This window comes from Talpa europaea (genome assembly GCF_964194135.1).
Source record: "Talpa europaea genome assembly, chromosome: 12".
NCBI lineage: Eukaryota > Metazoa > Chordata > Mammalia > Eulipotyphla > Talpidae > Talpa > Talpa europaea.
Window position 1 is genome coordinate 73,834,246 of NC_140079.1, and position 13,012 is coordinate 73,847,257.

Sequence of the window (13,012 nt, forward strand, 5' to 3'; positions counted from 1 at the left end):
AAGGCGACTTTAAAACCCTAAGATCCCTCTACACAGCCACCAAACTGTTGAAAACTAAAAATACTGACATTGCCAAGGGTTGGTGAGGTTGTGGAGTGCCTGGAACTCTCATTCATTGCTAGTGAGAGCTTAAATTTGTACAACCATTTTGGAAAACCATTCGGTAGTGTGGTGGCTGTCATGGCACACTACTTAGATCTTGCTGCCAGGAGGCAGTTGGCCAATAGCCTCCAGCTGCTGCACTTTGGATCCACTTGAAGTGCTCACACTGAGGCCAAACTCTCCGCAGGCTGCTTACAGCCAGTGACTGTGCATGGGAGGGGTATTAGACCTGGGCGTTCCTGCCTTGCAGTTGGCTCCTGCATTCTTTACTCTGCTCCGGGTCAGTCTGACTGAGGCTGCAGAACCTGTATACAATGTAGTGTGGAGTTCCTCCACACCTATACTTACTTCTCTCCTTTATCCGATACAGACATTGCCCCTATTTTAATTCTACACATCTAATTCTACTTTGGCATCTGCTTCCTGCAGGATCTGAATTGACAGAGGCATTATTTACTAATACTATTTGACTAATTCTACTCCTGGAATGCTGGCATCCAACAAAAGACATTTACAGGGTATCTTCTTTCATAATAGCTAAAAATGGGTGAAATGTCATCAAGTAAAGGAATTCAGAGGATTTCAGAATTTAATCCACTTAGATTTATGAAAACCACCAGAGAAAATGGTGATTTTTTTTGAGGGCTGGTAGGCAGCTAATGATCTTCCCTCCTGATACTCATGCTTTCGTGTAATCCTTTCCCTGTGAGTATGAACTGGACTAGGTATTAACGTCTTCTCCCCCCCCCAGCTTTATTGAGATATAATTTATACAACATTATATAAGATGTACAATGTGGGGCCTCCCCGGTGGCGCAGCGGTTGAGCGCTGGGTTGAAAAGCTGCCCGCAGCCTCGGCAGTGCCAGTTCGATCCCCAGCCGCCAGGTGAGGGTCCCACAAGGCGCGCAGACCTCTCCTGCCGCCTGCTGCAGGAGAGTGTACTTTGGTCCTTCTGCCTGCTCTGCTCTGCCCTCTGGCTCTGGTGAATTCTCTCACCCTCCCGTGCTTCTGAGTGTACCCAGTGCTTATATAAATAAATAATAATTAAAAAAAAAAGATGTACAATGTGATGATTCAATCTTTGTATATATTGTAAAATGATTACTACAATAGGCTAGTTAACTGTCTAGTTAACTGTTATCTGTCAACTCACACAATCACCATTGTGTGTGTTTGAGAGAGAGAGGGAGAGAGGGCATGCATTTAAGATTTACTCTTTTAGCAACTTTCAAATATACAATACATATTTTATTTTAAATATTTATTTATTCATTTATACATGAGCCGGGGTACAGTCAGAAGTGCAGGAGGGTGAGAGAATTCACCAGAGCCAGAGCGGGGAACAGAACAGGCAGACTGATGAAGTAAACTGCTGAGGGGAGCAGCGGGTGAGACAGGAGAGGTCCGCACACCATGTGGGACCCTCACTGGTGGCCAGGGATTGAACCAGCACTGCAAAGGCTGCGGGCAGCTTTGCAGCCCAGCACTCAACCACTGCACCACCGGGGAGGCCCTACAATACAGTATTATTAACTATAGTCACCATGCTCTTCACTAGATCTCCAGAATTAATTCATCTTATACCTGGAAACTTGTCCTCTTTGATCAACATCTCATTTCCCCTACCTCCAGCTCTTGACAACCACCAATCTATTCTCTGTTCCTATGAGTTTAGCTTTTTCAGATTTCACATATAACTGCAATTATACATTGTTTGCCTTTCTCTGACTTATTTAACTTAGCATCCATGTTGTAAATGGTGGGATTTCTCTTTTTTTATGGCTAAATAATATTCTAATTAAACACTCAGTGTGTTATCGATTTATCTGTCGATGGGAAGGCTCTTAGGTTGTGGATTAGCTTCTAAGGGATGGAATATAGAAAAGTGACAGGATGTCTCTTCTAAGGTGAAGTTACAAAAAAGATTGACTTCCATCTTTCTCTCTTATCCCTTGCTCTAGGGAAGCTAGTTGCTTCTTACAGAGAGGTGCCAGTGGCAAGGAACTGATGTGCACAGCCAAAGGTATCTGATGCCTGCCAATGGCCATGTGAGTGACCTTGAAAGGATTGAGATGCCTCAGCACTGGCTGACACCTTGACTGCAGTCTTCGGAGAGATCCTGAACCAGAGACTCAGCACAATGACACTCAGATATCTGACCCACAAAAACTGTGAGCAACAAGTTTGTTTTTGTTTAATCTGCTAAATTTGGTGTAATTTATTATCCAACAACAAGGATATTGCTTATCACTCAAAAATCACCGTATACAAACCTAAAAAATTTTGAGAGCCACAACCAGGGAAAGGCTGGCAATCTCCAAGAATAGCGTGTTTCTTCTTAAAGACAGTTTGGCCATCAGGAAGCTCAGAGTCAAATTTATGGCTCAGTTTTAATAACCATGCAAAACCCCTGCTTATTTGTGTTCTTACGCCTCTCCTGGCCTTTTCTTTTATTCTGACTTTTTTCTGTGTCTTTTATTCTGACTTTTTTCTCTGTCTCTGATTTTTTTATTTCATGTTTATACTTTCTGTATTACATGAACTTATGCTAAACCATCTCAGATTCAATTTACGGCGAAGCAAGGCATTCCTAATAATTAAAAAAAATAGTGAAGTTTACACTTGTTGAACACTAGGGGCCTGGATATGGTGGTGTGGAAGATCAGATCATTTAATTTGGATTAGGTCAGACTATCAAGAGATAATAAAAAAGGGAAAAAGGCACAGCCACCCCCCAGGGGGAGGAGCCGAGGGCTCGCTCAGTCACATTGGTATCTAAAATTTATTTATTGCACCGCGCCCCCTAAGCTCCTCCCGCCCCCGCCCCGCCCGCCCCGCCCCTCTCGAAGCCCCGCCCCTCCCGCCCTCCGGCCCCGCCCCGCCCCGGCCCCGCCCCCGGCCCAGTACCGCGGCCTCCTCCTGCGGGCCCCTCCTCCCCGGCGGTTGCGCGCTGCGCTCCTCCCCCCGCGCCCGCGCGCGCCTTCCCCGCCCCGCCGGGCTCTCTCCTTTCGGGGCGGTTGGGCCGCGCGCCTGTGGGGGCGGGGCCCGGAGGAGGCGGCCGGGCCAATGGGGCGCGGCGGCGGCGGTGGCGGCGGCGGCGGCGGCGGAGGCGGTGGCGGTAGCGGCGGCGGCTGGGTCGGGCCCCGACGGGCGGCGGCGGCTGAGGTGGAGGCGGAGGGCGGCGGCGGCGAAGGCGGCGGCGGCGGCGGCGGCGGGGGGAAGATGGCGGCGCCCGTCCTGCTGAGAGTGTCGGTGCCGCGGTGGGAGCGAGTGGCCCGGTATGCAGTGTGCGCCGCCGGGATCCTGCTCTCCATCTACGCCTACCACGTGGAGCGGGAGAAGGAGCGGGACCCCGAGCACCGGGCCCTGTGCGACCTGGGGCCCTGGGTCAAGTGCTCCGCCGCCCTCGCCTCCAGGTAGCCCGACCGGGGGGAGCGGGCCGGGAGCGGCCGAGCGGGACGCGGGCGGCGGCCGCGGGTGGGGGCGCGCGGGCGCTCGGGCCTGGGGGCGGCGGGCCCGGGCGGCGGGGGACCCGCGGCGCGGCGGCCGGGCGGGGGGCGGCGCGGGCCGGGCGGGCGGCGGCGGCGCGGGCCGGGGCGGCGGGCGGCGCGGAGGGATGAGGTGGCAGCGCCGCCGAGGCCGCGCGCCCGGGCGCCGGGCAGGCTCGTCCGGCCGGGGAGCGCCGAGAGGGGCTCGCGGTGGGTGGGTCCCGCGGCCGGGCCGGGCGGGGCGGGGGTCCCCGCGGCGGGCGGCGGGCGGGGTGGGCTGCGGGGTCCGCGAGGCCGGGTCCGCCCCTCGCCCCGGGCTGCGGCCGCGGGGGCTCCGGGGCTGCGCTCCCCCGTCTCCCGGGCTGGCGAGGACAGGTGTTCCCTGCCCAGGCCTCTTTGTACTCGGCGCTGAGGGGCTGCGGACTTCTGGGGACCGTGACATTCGGGGCGAGCGCGGGTTTGACCCCGCTCTGGAGGAAGGTTCCGGCACCTGATAGGTCTGATTTCTTGGATCCCCCCCTCCCCACCGTGTATTTCAGTGTCCGGGCGCAGGGAATGGCCCGAGTTTGGGTCCAGTTGAAGCGGGAGTAGCAGGAGTGTGTCCTGGGGAGTGATGGTTTGGACACCGGGGTGACTTTCCAGCGTTGTGGGTGAGCGCGATGGTGTGTGCCTCAGATTGGAAACACTCGCCGTGCTCGATGGGAGGGACGGGATGGTTTTACCGATCACTTTAGGTTTTTTAAATGTTACGTTTTCTTTTCTGCTTTAGATTTTCCTAGATAAGTTACTTTGGGGAAAAGAGGCATTTACATTTTAAAAGAGGCTGGTTTGTTTGTTTCTTGTTGTTTTTGTTTTTGTTTTTTTTTTAACTTGAGCAGGGTTCATTTAAAAAAGGAGCACCAGCGAGAGAACTCTGTTCACAATTGATAGGTTACAGTTTTAATAGAGGCATACTTTGCCTTGAATTTTGAACTTGTTAGCATCAGTCACACTGGAACAGCTTCTTTCCCTCCGTTGATCTGCAAATTGCTAGGTAGACGGTGATGGAGAGCTCACTAATTTATTTTGACCTACATATTGCTGACTGTTTGAACAAGCGAGGATTGAAGTTTATCCTACAACCATTGGTAAATTTCAGGCTGCTGATCTTTTCCGGTTAAACAGTCCTTTTCGTTGACCAGGTATTGCCCATAAACTAATTTTCAGTGGGAAAGTAGTCATCATTATTGGTACAGTAAACATAAAGTGTTTAAAATGGTAGGTATCTGTTGACAGTTAAAATACAGCCATGTGACAAAAAGCTCACATTTGTTGTTGGGTACTTTGAACCAAATTAATAAGAGTTAATAGGTTGTCAGACTCCCTTTGAGAACTATGGAGTGTATTTTAGGCAAACATTTTAATGTTATCTTCACTAGCCATTGGAAAGGACTTTTATACTTGAAAGTATCCCGCACCCAAAGTTAGCTGAATAAATACATAATGAAAAGACTACCCCAACAGTACATTTCAAGTATTTTTAAAAAAGAAATGAAAAATAACTTTTGATACTAGATTAATGAGGAATGTAGGTAGAATTATTACCAATTTTAGATTTTTAGAATCATTGTAGTCTATAATTTAACTGGACTTTTTTTTAACATTTGGGCACGGAAATAGTGCTTTATGTTATCCAAGCAGTATGTTTAAGTTCGTTTTTATAAAAAGAATATTTTGAACCAAGTGTAGACTATAAATATTTTCAGCTAATGTATCCTACAAGATTCACGTTTTTGTGCCTTTTAAAATAAATCACCATAAAATAATAACATCAAGTATCAGTAGCATATTTTATGCTGTTTATGTAAGAATATATGACTCACTGGATCTCTTTATAGTTTTAAATATTAAATTGATATGTTGTGACTGAAACTAGTGTTTGTGTAGTTGTGCGCATAAAATATTTGCTAGTCCCTAAAGGAGGATAGGTAAGAAATAACACAATAGGGAGTACATACCTTATTTATCATTATATGCAATAAAGGTATTTTCGAGAAGTTTACCCAGTTTGATCATCCTGTTTATAAACTGCTTGTAAAACCATATGTATATGTAGGAATATGTATACATATGAACATATCTTTTTTAATAGAGATATAGAAATTTGGAAATTAAAAGTGGTCTGAATCTTATTTATAGACCAATTTTATTTTGGAAGTAAGTAGAATAAATATTCAAAGTTTTTATTTTGTCAAAGTGAAAAAATGCATTAAATAAAAGCAGATCTTGAAGACGTCAAGTATAGTTCTTTTTATTTGACTTAAATATTGATTGCCATGCGGTAGTATTAAAAAATATGACTATAGGAAAAGAACATTTGAGCTGAGGTTTGAGAGTAGGATTGAAGATAAAGGATGGAAAAGTTAGCAGATGAAAAGAATCCTTCCAGAATCCAGTGTTAATTCATGTGATTTTGAATTGCTTGAACTCACTTCATTTCTCATTTCTCAATCCTAAGTGTCCTAAACCAAAGAGGTTAATGAGACACTGTGTGTGTGTGTGTGTGTGCGCGCGCGTGTGTGAAGTCGTTTAGTATTCTGGAAGGTATGGTTGCTTAAAGGAGTAGTTCTCAAACTTTTGGATATCTAAAGAAATATCCCCCCCCCCCCGCCCCCAAACTCAGAGGTTGTATGTAGTTGGCAGTTTTCTGTTGTGGTTCTGCTGGGTAGTCACACCACTGTCTACTGTGACCTTCACTTCATTAAAAAAAGGGATATTTTAACTAAAATAATTTGAAAGAATCAGAATAGAATACCTGTAAGTTTAATCATTTAGCTTTATTAAAAATTATACTTTGTTCCCCTTATTTTAATGAAAACTCTGTTGCACATGTTCAAGGGCTTGCCAGCTGACATTAAGTAGTAACCTATTGGGTGTACTGAGCTCAGATCCAGAGAGTCTAGGTGGGCTCCTAGCTCTGCTCGCAGTGAGACTGTGGCTTTATGCTGTTACTTGTCTTCATATACTCAATTATTTATAATTGTTATTGTTGATTAGAGGTGTTATTTTTTCATAGTGTCTGATAGTAAACACCATTAAGTAATATAAACTTCTCGATATAGTTATTTATGTCTCTTAAATGTGGGTTGTTTTAGTGTACTTCATTGCTCATTCCATGGCCTGGCTTAAGGACTTAAAGTTCATTTACAACATTTTCAGAATTGTGGCAAGAGAAGCAAAATAATGTGCAGAATATTCTTTATAGGTATTACTTATAAAGATCCCTTTATTAGCTACATTAGATCCCTTCTTACATTAGATCCCGTTTTTATGTAAAAGTAGTACAGATGATCTTGAAAGGTTAATAGACTTGACAAATTCTCCAGTTAAAACTGTAAAATAGTATTTGAAAACTCTGTTGCCTTGTTTTGTAAAATGTTGGACTAGTAACTCTGATGTCTTCAAAAAATATGTAATGCCATCTATTTACTACTCCCTTCATAGATGATGCAGTTTTAGAAATAGAATAGAAATCTTTGCTGCTGCTCCTTACTTTGTCCAGCTGAGACTCAGAGGTTAAATCACTTGCACCAGGTAACATAGTGGCAGGTTGAGGCTAGTCTTCTAGAGTTTAGAGTTCTCCCTCCCCCACTTTTCAGTGAAATTCCTGTACAGGTAATACATTTGCAGATTCAAATTTGAAAAATACTAAGACACATACAGTGAACAGTTTTCATACCCCTTTCCCAAAGGCATGCAGTTCTCTCTTTCCACAAATAACCATGAAATTATCCAGAGTTTGTTTTATGTATATATAACCATAAATATATTATTGTCCCCATTTTTAAAACATAAAATTAGCTATTCTGTTCTGTGCTTTGATAGCATTCTTTCTATCATCCTCATACTTTTATGCGCTTATATTTTTATTTAGTGGAATGTTAATAATGCCTAATATGTAAAAGAAAATTAGTTCTAGTAGTTTTGACTGTGATGGAGTAATTAAATTACAGATTCATATGTTCATTGTTTTTTGGTATGGAAATTTAGAAGCAGTATGAACTTAACGAGTGTGAGAGGAATAGAAGGATGTCACAAAGAGAGGAACTTGGGTTACCATGCATCAGTAACTGTTTCTTAGATATTAACTGTGAGCTAGGAAGTGTTCTAAATGCAGTATATATGTTATATAATTCTCATAATAGTCCTGTGAGGCATGTAACATCATTTTATAAGTGAGAAAACTGAGGTAGACAGAATGTAAACGTAACTTGATCTAGATAACAGTGGCAGAGGCGTGATTTCTAACCCAGGCAGTGTGATTCAAGAGTCTCATGTCTTTACCATTACTTTGAGTTCCACTTGGAGCTAATATTGATTGTATTCAATAGTATTGCTTATTAGTAAAATTTTAGAAATATGCAAGCATTTGTGCCTTCTTTTACATTATCTGTCCGCACAATTCCTAGATAACTTTACTTGTTTTAAGCAATCTTTTCTTGAAAAGCAAGGAAATTACTACAAAGGCCTGGGATTCAAGAAGTTCCTTCTGTATGGCATTTTTCACACCTACGCAGCTAACTATATAAGGAAGATTTAACAGATCAGCCAAGGGAAGAAAGATATAGTAGATTTAGGGACCTGGAAGTTGGGGGTGGGGGGTGGGTTGGGAAGGAAAGTTTGTTTGAATTTGGGTGGATTACCTCTTTCTGATAGTGGTGTTGAGTTCTGTGGACCTGCTGTGCATATAGATAGGAGAATTGGGCCTATGAGTTAGACATAGGAATTTAAGGGGAATTTATTTCCTCTGTGATTCGGAAAGACTCTAGGGAACATTGTGAGGAATACCAAAATACAGTGGCCATGGGTGGGGGGTGGATAGAAAGTGGTAATATGTGATATAACATAAACCCACCTGAGTGTTGGACTGGAATCTAATCTTGGCCAGAAAAATACAAAGGGCCTCACTGGTGGCACAGCGGTTGAGCGCTGGGTTGCAAAGCTGCCCACAGCCTCTGCAGCGCCGGTTCGATCCCTGGCCGCAGGGGGAGGGTCCCACATGGCGCGCAGACCTCTCCTGCTGCCCGCTGCTCCCTCGGCAGCCTGTTCTGCTCTCCGCTCTGGCTCTGGTGAATCCTCTCACCCTCCCGTGCTTCTGACTGTACCCAATGCTTGTATAAATAAATCTTTAAAAAAAAAAAGAAAAAGAAAAATACAAAACCAGAAATTCTTGTAAAACCTTATGTTCCTGTAAACATAGAGAAGACTTGTAAGCACTGAGCCTTGGGTTTCTCTATATAGTGTTTGTAACACAGTTTAAAGTGTACTTTCAACTTTGAAATAGTAAACATTTATATACTTTCAAATGCATATCATGCTAAATATTAACATATTAGAGAGCACTGACCTGTACTGCCAGGTTATCGCAAAGGAGATAGGTTGGTGGGGAAAAAAAGGTGCCAAGTTTAAATTGTTACATATTACGTGGTTGTGTTTATATAGCATTTTTAAAAAAGATTTATTTATTTATTTATGCATACAAAAGCTGGGGTATAGGGCAGAGGTAGGGGGTGGGAGTGAGAAGATTGACCAGAGTCAGAGTGGGGAACAGAGCAGGCAGATCTACTGAAATACACTGCTGAGGGGAGCAGCAGGCAGACAGGAGAGTTCTGCACCGTGTGGGTAATTCCCTGGCTGGGGATCAAACGCGTGCTGCAGTGGCTACAGGTAGCTTCATAGGTTGCCTCTTAACCCCTTGTGCCACCAGTGAGGCCCTTATATAGCATTTTTGAAATAACAAAATTATAGAGGGTGGAAGACAGGTTAGTGGTTGCCAAGAATAAGGAATTGGGAAAGGGGTGGTGTGATTAAGGAGAAAGTGTGAAGGAGCCTTATGGGGATGGAACAGTTTTCTGTCTTGATTGTGATTGCACCAAGCTACAAATGTGATGAAATTGTGTAGAATTACACACACACACACACACACACACACACGTGCGCTTGCTTGCTTCTTGTAAAACAGATGACATCTGAATCAACTCTGTGGATTGTAGCCCAGTCAGTTTCCTGGTTATGATATTGACTAGCGTTCTTCAAGTTGTTATCATTGGAGGGCAGGTGACAGGTGCTTAGACCTTCCTTTATTTTTTTTTCCCAATTCCTGTGGTTTAGAATTTTTTTTTTACTTTGTGTCATTTTTTTTTTTTTAATCAAGATAACATTGATTTAGAAGATTGTATGGCTCGGAGTATAGGTTCTCACCTCTTTAAATGTGTTACCACACCAGCTCTACCTCTGAAGCATCTATAATCCTCCACTATAGGCCTCCTTACCTTTTGCTGTACACCTCCCACCCTCCCTTTCTGGTAGCCTCAGTTCCACAGTCAGACATTTATGGTTTGTTTTGGTTTATTTTTTTCTGCTCCTTTGCTTTGTTTCTTTCTGGTTTTCATCTTTCTCCTTCTGACTTTTCTTATCATAATCCCCTCCAATTGTAATCATGTTGCAAATGGCAAGATTTCATCATTTTTATAGCTGTGTAGTTTTCCATTGTGTAAATACACCACATATTCCTGATCCACTCATTTGTTGGGCCTTTAGGTTGTTTCTATGATTTATAATTTATTTTTTTTGAAGATTTATTTATTTATACAAGAATTGGAGTACAGGCCAGATGCGCAGGAGGGTGAGAGGATTCACCAGAGACAGAGTGGGGAACAGAACAGGCAGACTGACTGAAATACACTGCTGAGGGGAGCAGCGGGCGAGACAGGAGAGGTCTGCAGCGCCATGTGGATTTCTCCCCGTCCGGGATCCAATCCGTGCTGCAGAGGCTGCAGACAGCTTCACAGCACTGCACTCAACCGCCTGCACCACCAGGGAGGCCCTATGATTTATAATTTAAAAGGTAAACCAAAAAAAAAAATGTATTTAGAATATTTGAGGGAAAATAAAAGGAAAAATTAAAATTATATATAATGCTCTCTACCAAGGATAGCAGTCCTTATAATAGTTTCTTACTTTCTTTGTGCATATACTTGAATTTTTAAGGATTTAATTGATTTGGGCCTCCCTGGTGGGCAAGGGGTTAAGCACCACACTATGAAGCATTCCGTAGCTTCTGCAGCATGAGTTCGATCCCCTGCTGGCCAGGGAGCAACCCACATGGTGCAGCTGATCTCTCCTGTCTGGCCAGCTGGTCCCCTCGGCAGTGTATTTCAGTCAATTTGCCTGTTCTGCTCCCTGCTCTGTCTCTGTCTCTGGTGAATCCTGTCACCCCCCCCACACCTCTGTCCTGTACCCCAGCTCTTGTATGCATAAATAAATAAATCTTTATATGAAAAAAAGAATTTAGTTGATTAGAAAAGTTGTAACTTTATGTTGGTATATTTAAAATTCAAGCCAGTGCTTCCATGCTCATGTAAAATTATATAAGGAAATTCACTACTATAGAATTCTCACTGAACTATGTAATATTATGTGACTGTCCTTATGCATAATATCCTGATGTCATGATTAGGATATAGTTTAAAATTTTATTTTTTTCTAACAAAATAGTTACAGTTATCAAGTATTTACATTCCTTAATATTATTAGAGGGTCTTCCTGGTGGCGCAGGCGGTTGGGTTGAGCGCCGCACTGTGAAGCTGTCCGCAGCCTCTGCAGCGTGGGTTCGATCCGATCCCTCCCGGCCCTCCTGGCCGGCCGGCGAGAATCCCACATGGCACAGCAGACCTCTCCTGTCTCGCCTACTGCTCCCCACAGCAGTGTATTTCGTCAGTCTGCCTGTTCTGTTCCCCTCTCTGTCTCCGGTGAATCCTCTCACCCTCCTGAGCATCTGGCCTGTACCCTAATTCTTGTATAAAAATAAATAAATCTTTAAAAAAATAATAAAAAAATTATTAGAGATTTAAATTAGAGATGCTCTACTTCTTAGATTTCTGAACAGTTGTAGTAAGTTCCTGATAGCATTCATGTACTGCTTTTTTTAAGTTTAAGACATACAACCTGATTGTTTGATTTACATATATTATGAAATTGTCACTACAGTAACGTTTGCATTTCTTATAGATAGAATAAAAAGAAAATAAAATCTCCCCATGTGATGAGTATAATTAAGTTCTTACTGTCTAATTTCATGTCAGCTTTCTTTTGTCAATAGCAGTGTTGTCTGTAATCATCATGTATATTACATGCTTGATACTTATCTGAAACTGAAAGTTGGTACCTTTTGACTGCTGTCCTTCAATCTGCTTCCATCCCCACCACCTCTGGTTACCACAAATCTCATCTTTTTTTTATGAGTTTGGATGAGTTTGGTGGTGTTTTTTTTTTTTTTAAATTCCACATGTAAGTAAGATCATACAGTATTTGTCTTTGACTTATTTCACTTAATGTTTTCAAGGTCCATCCATGTACATGGTAGGGTTTCATGATTTTTTTTTATGGCTGAATAATATTCCATCATATATGTTCTTTACCCATTCATCCATTGATGGAACTTTAGGTTCTTCTGTGCCCTGGCTATTGTAAATAATGTTGCTATAAACATGGATGTGCAGCTCTTTTTGAATTTGTGTTTTCATTTTCTTTGGATATATTTCCAGAAGTGGGATTGCTGGGTCATACAGTAGTTCTATTTTTTTTTAAAGGTTTATTTATTTATTTATACAAGCACTGGGTACAGTCAGAAGCGCAGGAGGGTGAGAGAATTCACCAGAGCCAGAGTGGGAAACAGAACAGGCAGACTGACGAAGTACACTGCTGAGGGGAACAGCGGGTGCAGCAGGAGATCAAACCGGCACTGCAGAGGCTGTGGGCAGCTTCGCATCCCAGTGCTCAACCACTGTGCCACCAGGGGAGGCCCTGTCTTATTAATTTTTTTATGGCATGTAACTTTTAATTATGTAAAACATTTTTTTTCTTTGTGATTTTTTTTTTCCCCTTTCGGTTTTCAGCCTGATATCTGATATCTGATCGATGTGTTTTGAAAAAAACCAGTTTTTTAATGTCTAGAATGTAGCTTATCAGGTATTAGTTGAGTCTGTATTCTAATTTTTGTACAGGTGTATGTTTAATAATACTTGTTTTCTTCTGGATATTTCTTGTTCATACCTTGTTCTTCCTACCCCACCACTAGGTTGTTTGTCTTTTTTATTGGTTAGCCGGAATTCTTTCAATTTTACAGTAGTTACTCCTTTGTTATATGTATTACACATATTTTCTCTTATTTCCTCATTTGTCTTTTATGTATCTTTAGTCATATAGAAGTTTTAACTTTTTATGTGTCACAAAAAGTTCCTTATAGCTTTTGACTTCCTTATAGCTTTTTTTTAATTTTTTTTTAAAATAATAAACTTATAGCTTTTGCATTTTCTTTAATCTTACCAGAAAACTCACTACCACTCCAAGATTATTTTAGCTCATATATTTTGTTTGAAAC

The 13,012-nt window shown here is 42.7% G+C and overlaps 2 protein-coding genes across 3 annotated transcripts in view; one reads left to right on the forward strand and one right to left on the reverse strand.

Moving 5' to 3' along the window:
- SEPTIN14 (septin 14) overlaps positions 1–13,012 on the reverse strand; it is a gene marked incomplete at both ends in the record, with an annotated part of 257,692 nt that overhangs the window by 189,726 nt on the left and 54,954 nt on the right. The gene's annotated exons all lie outside the window — the stretch shown is intronic.
- Positions 3,326–13,012, forward strand: part of VKORC1L1 (vitamin K epoxide reductase complex subunit 1 like 1) — a gene marked incomplete at both ends in the record, with an annotated part of 43,759 nt that continues 34,072 nt past the window's right edge. The window contains one exon of one of the 2 annotated variants that reach the window (XM_084249346.1): positions 3,326–3,519. In XM_084249346.1, the coding sequence (XP_084105472.1) occupies positions 3,326–3,519 (194 nt within the window). The remainder of the gene's footprint in view (positions 3,520–13,012) is intronic. The other variant, XM_084249347.1, reaches the window with a different exon arrangement.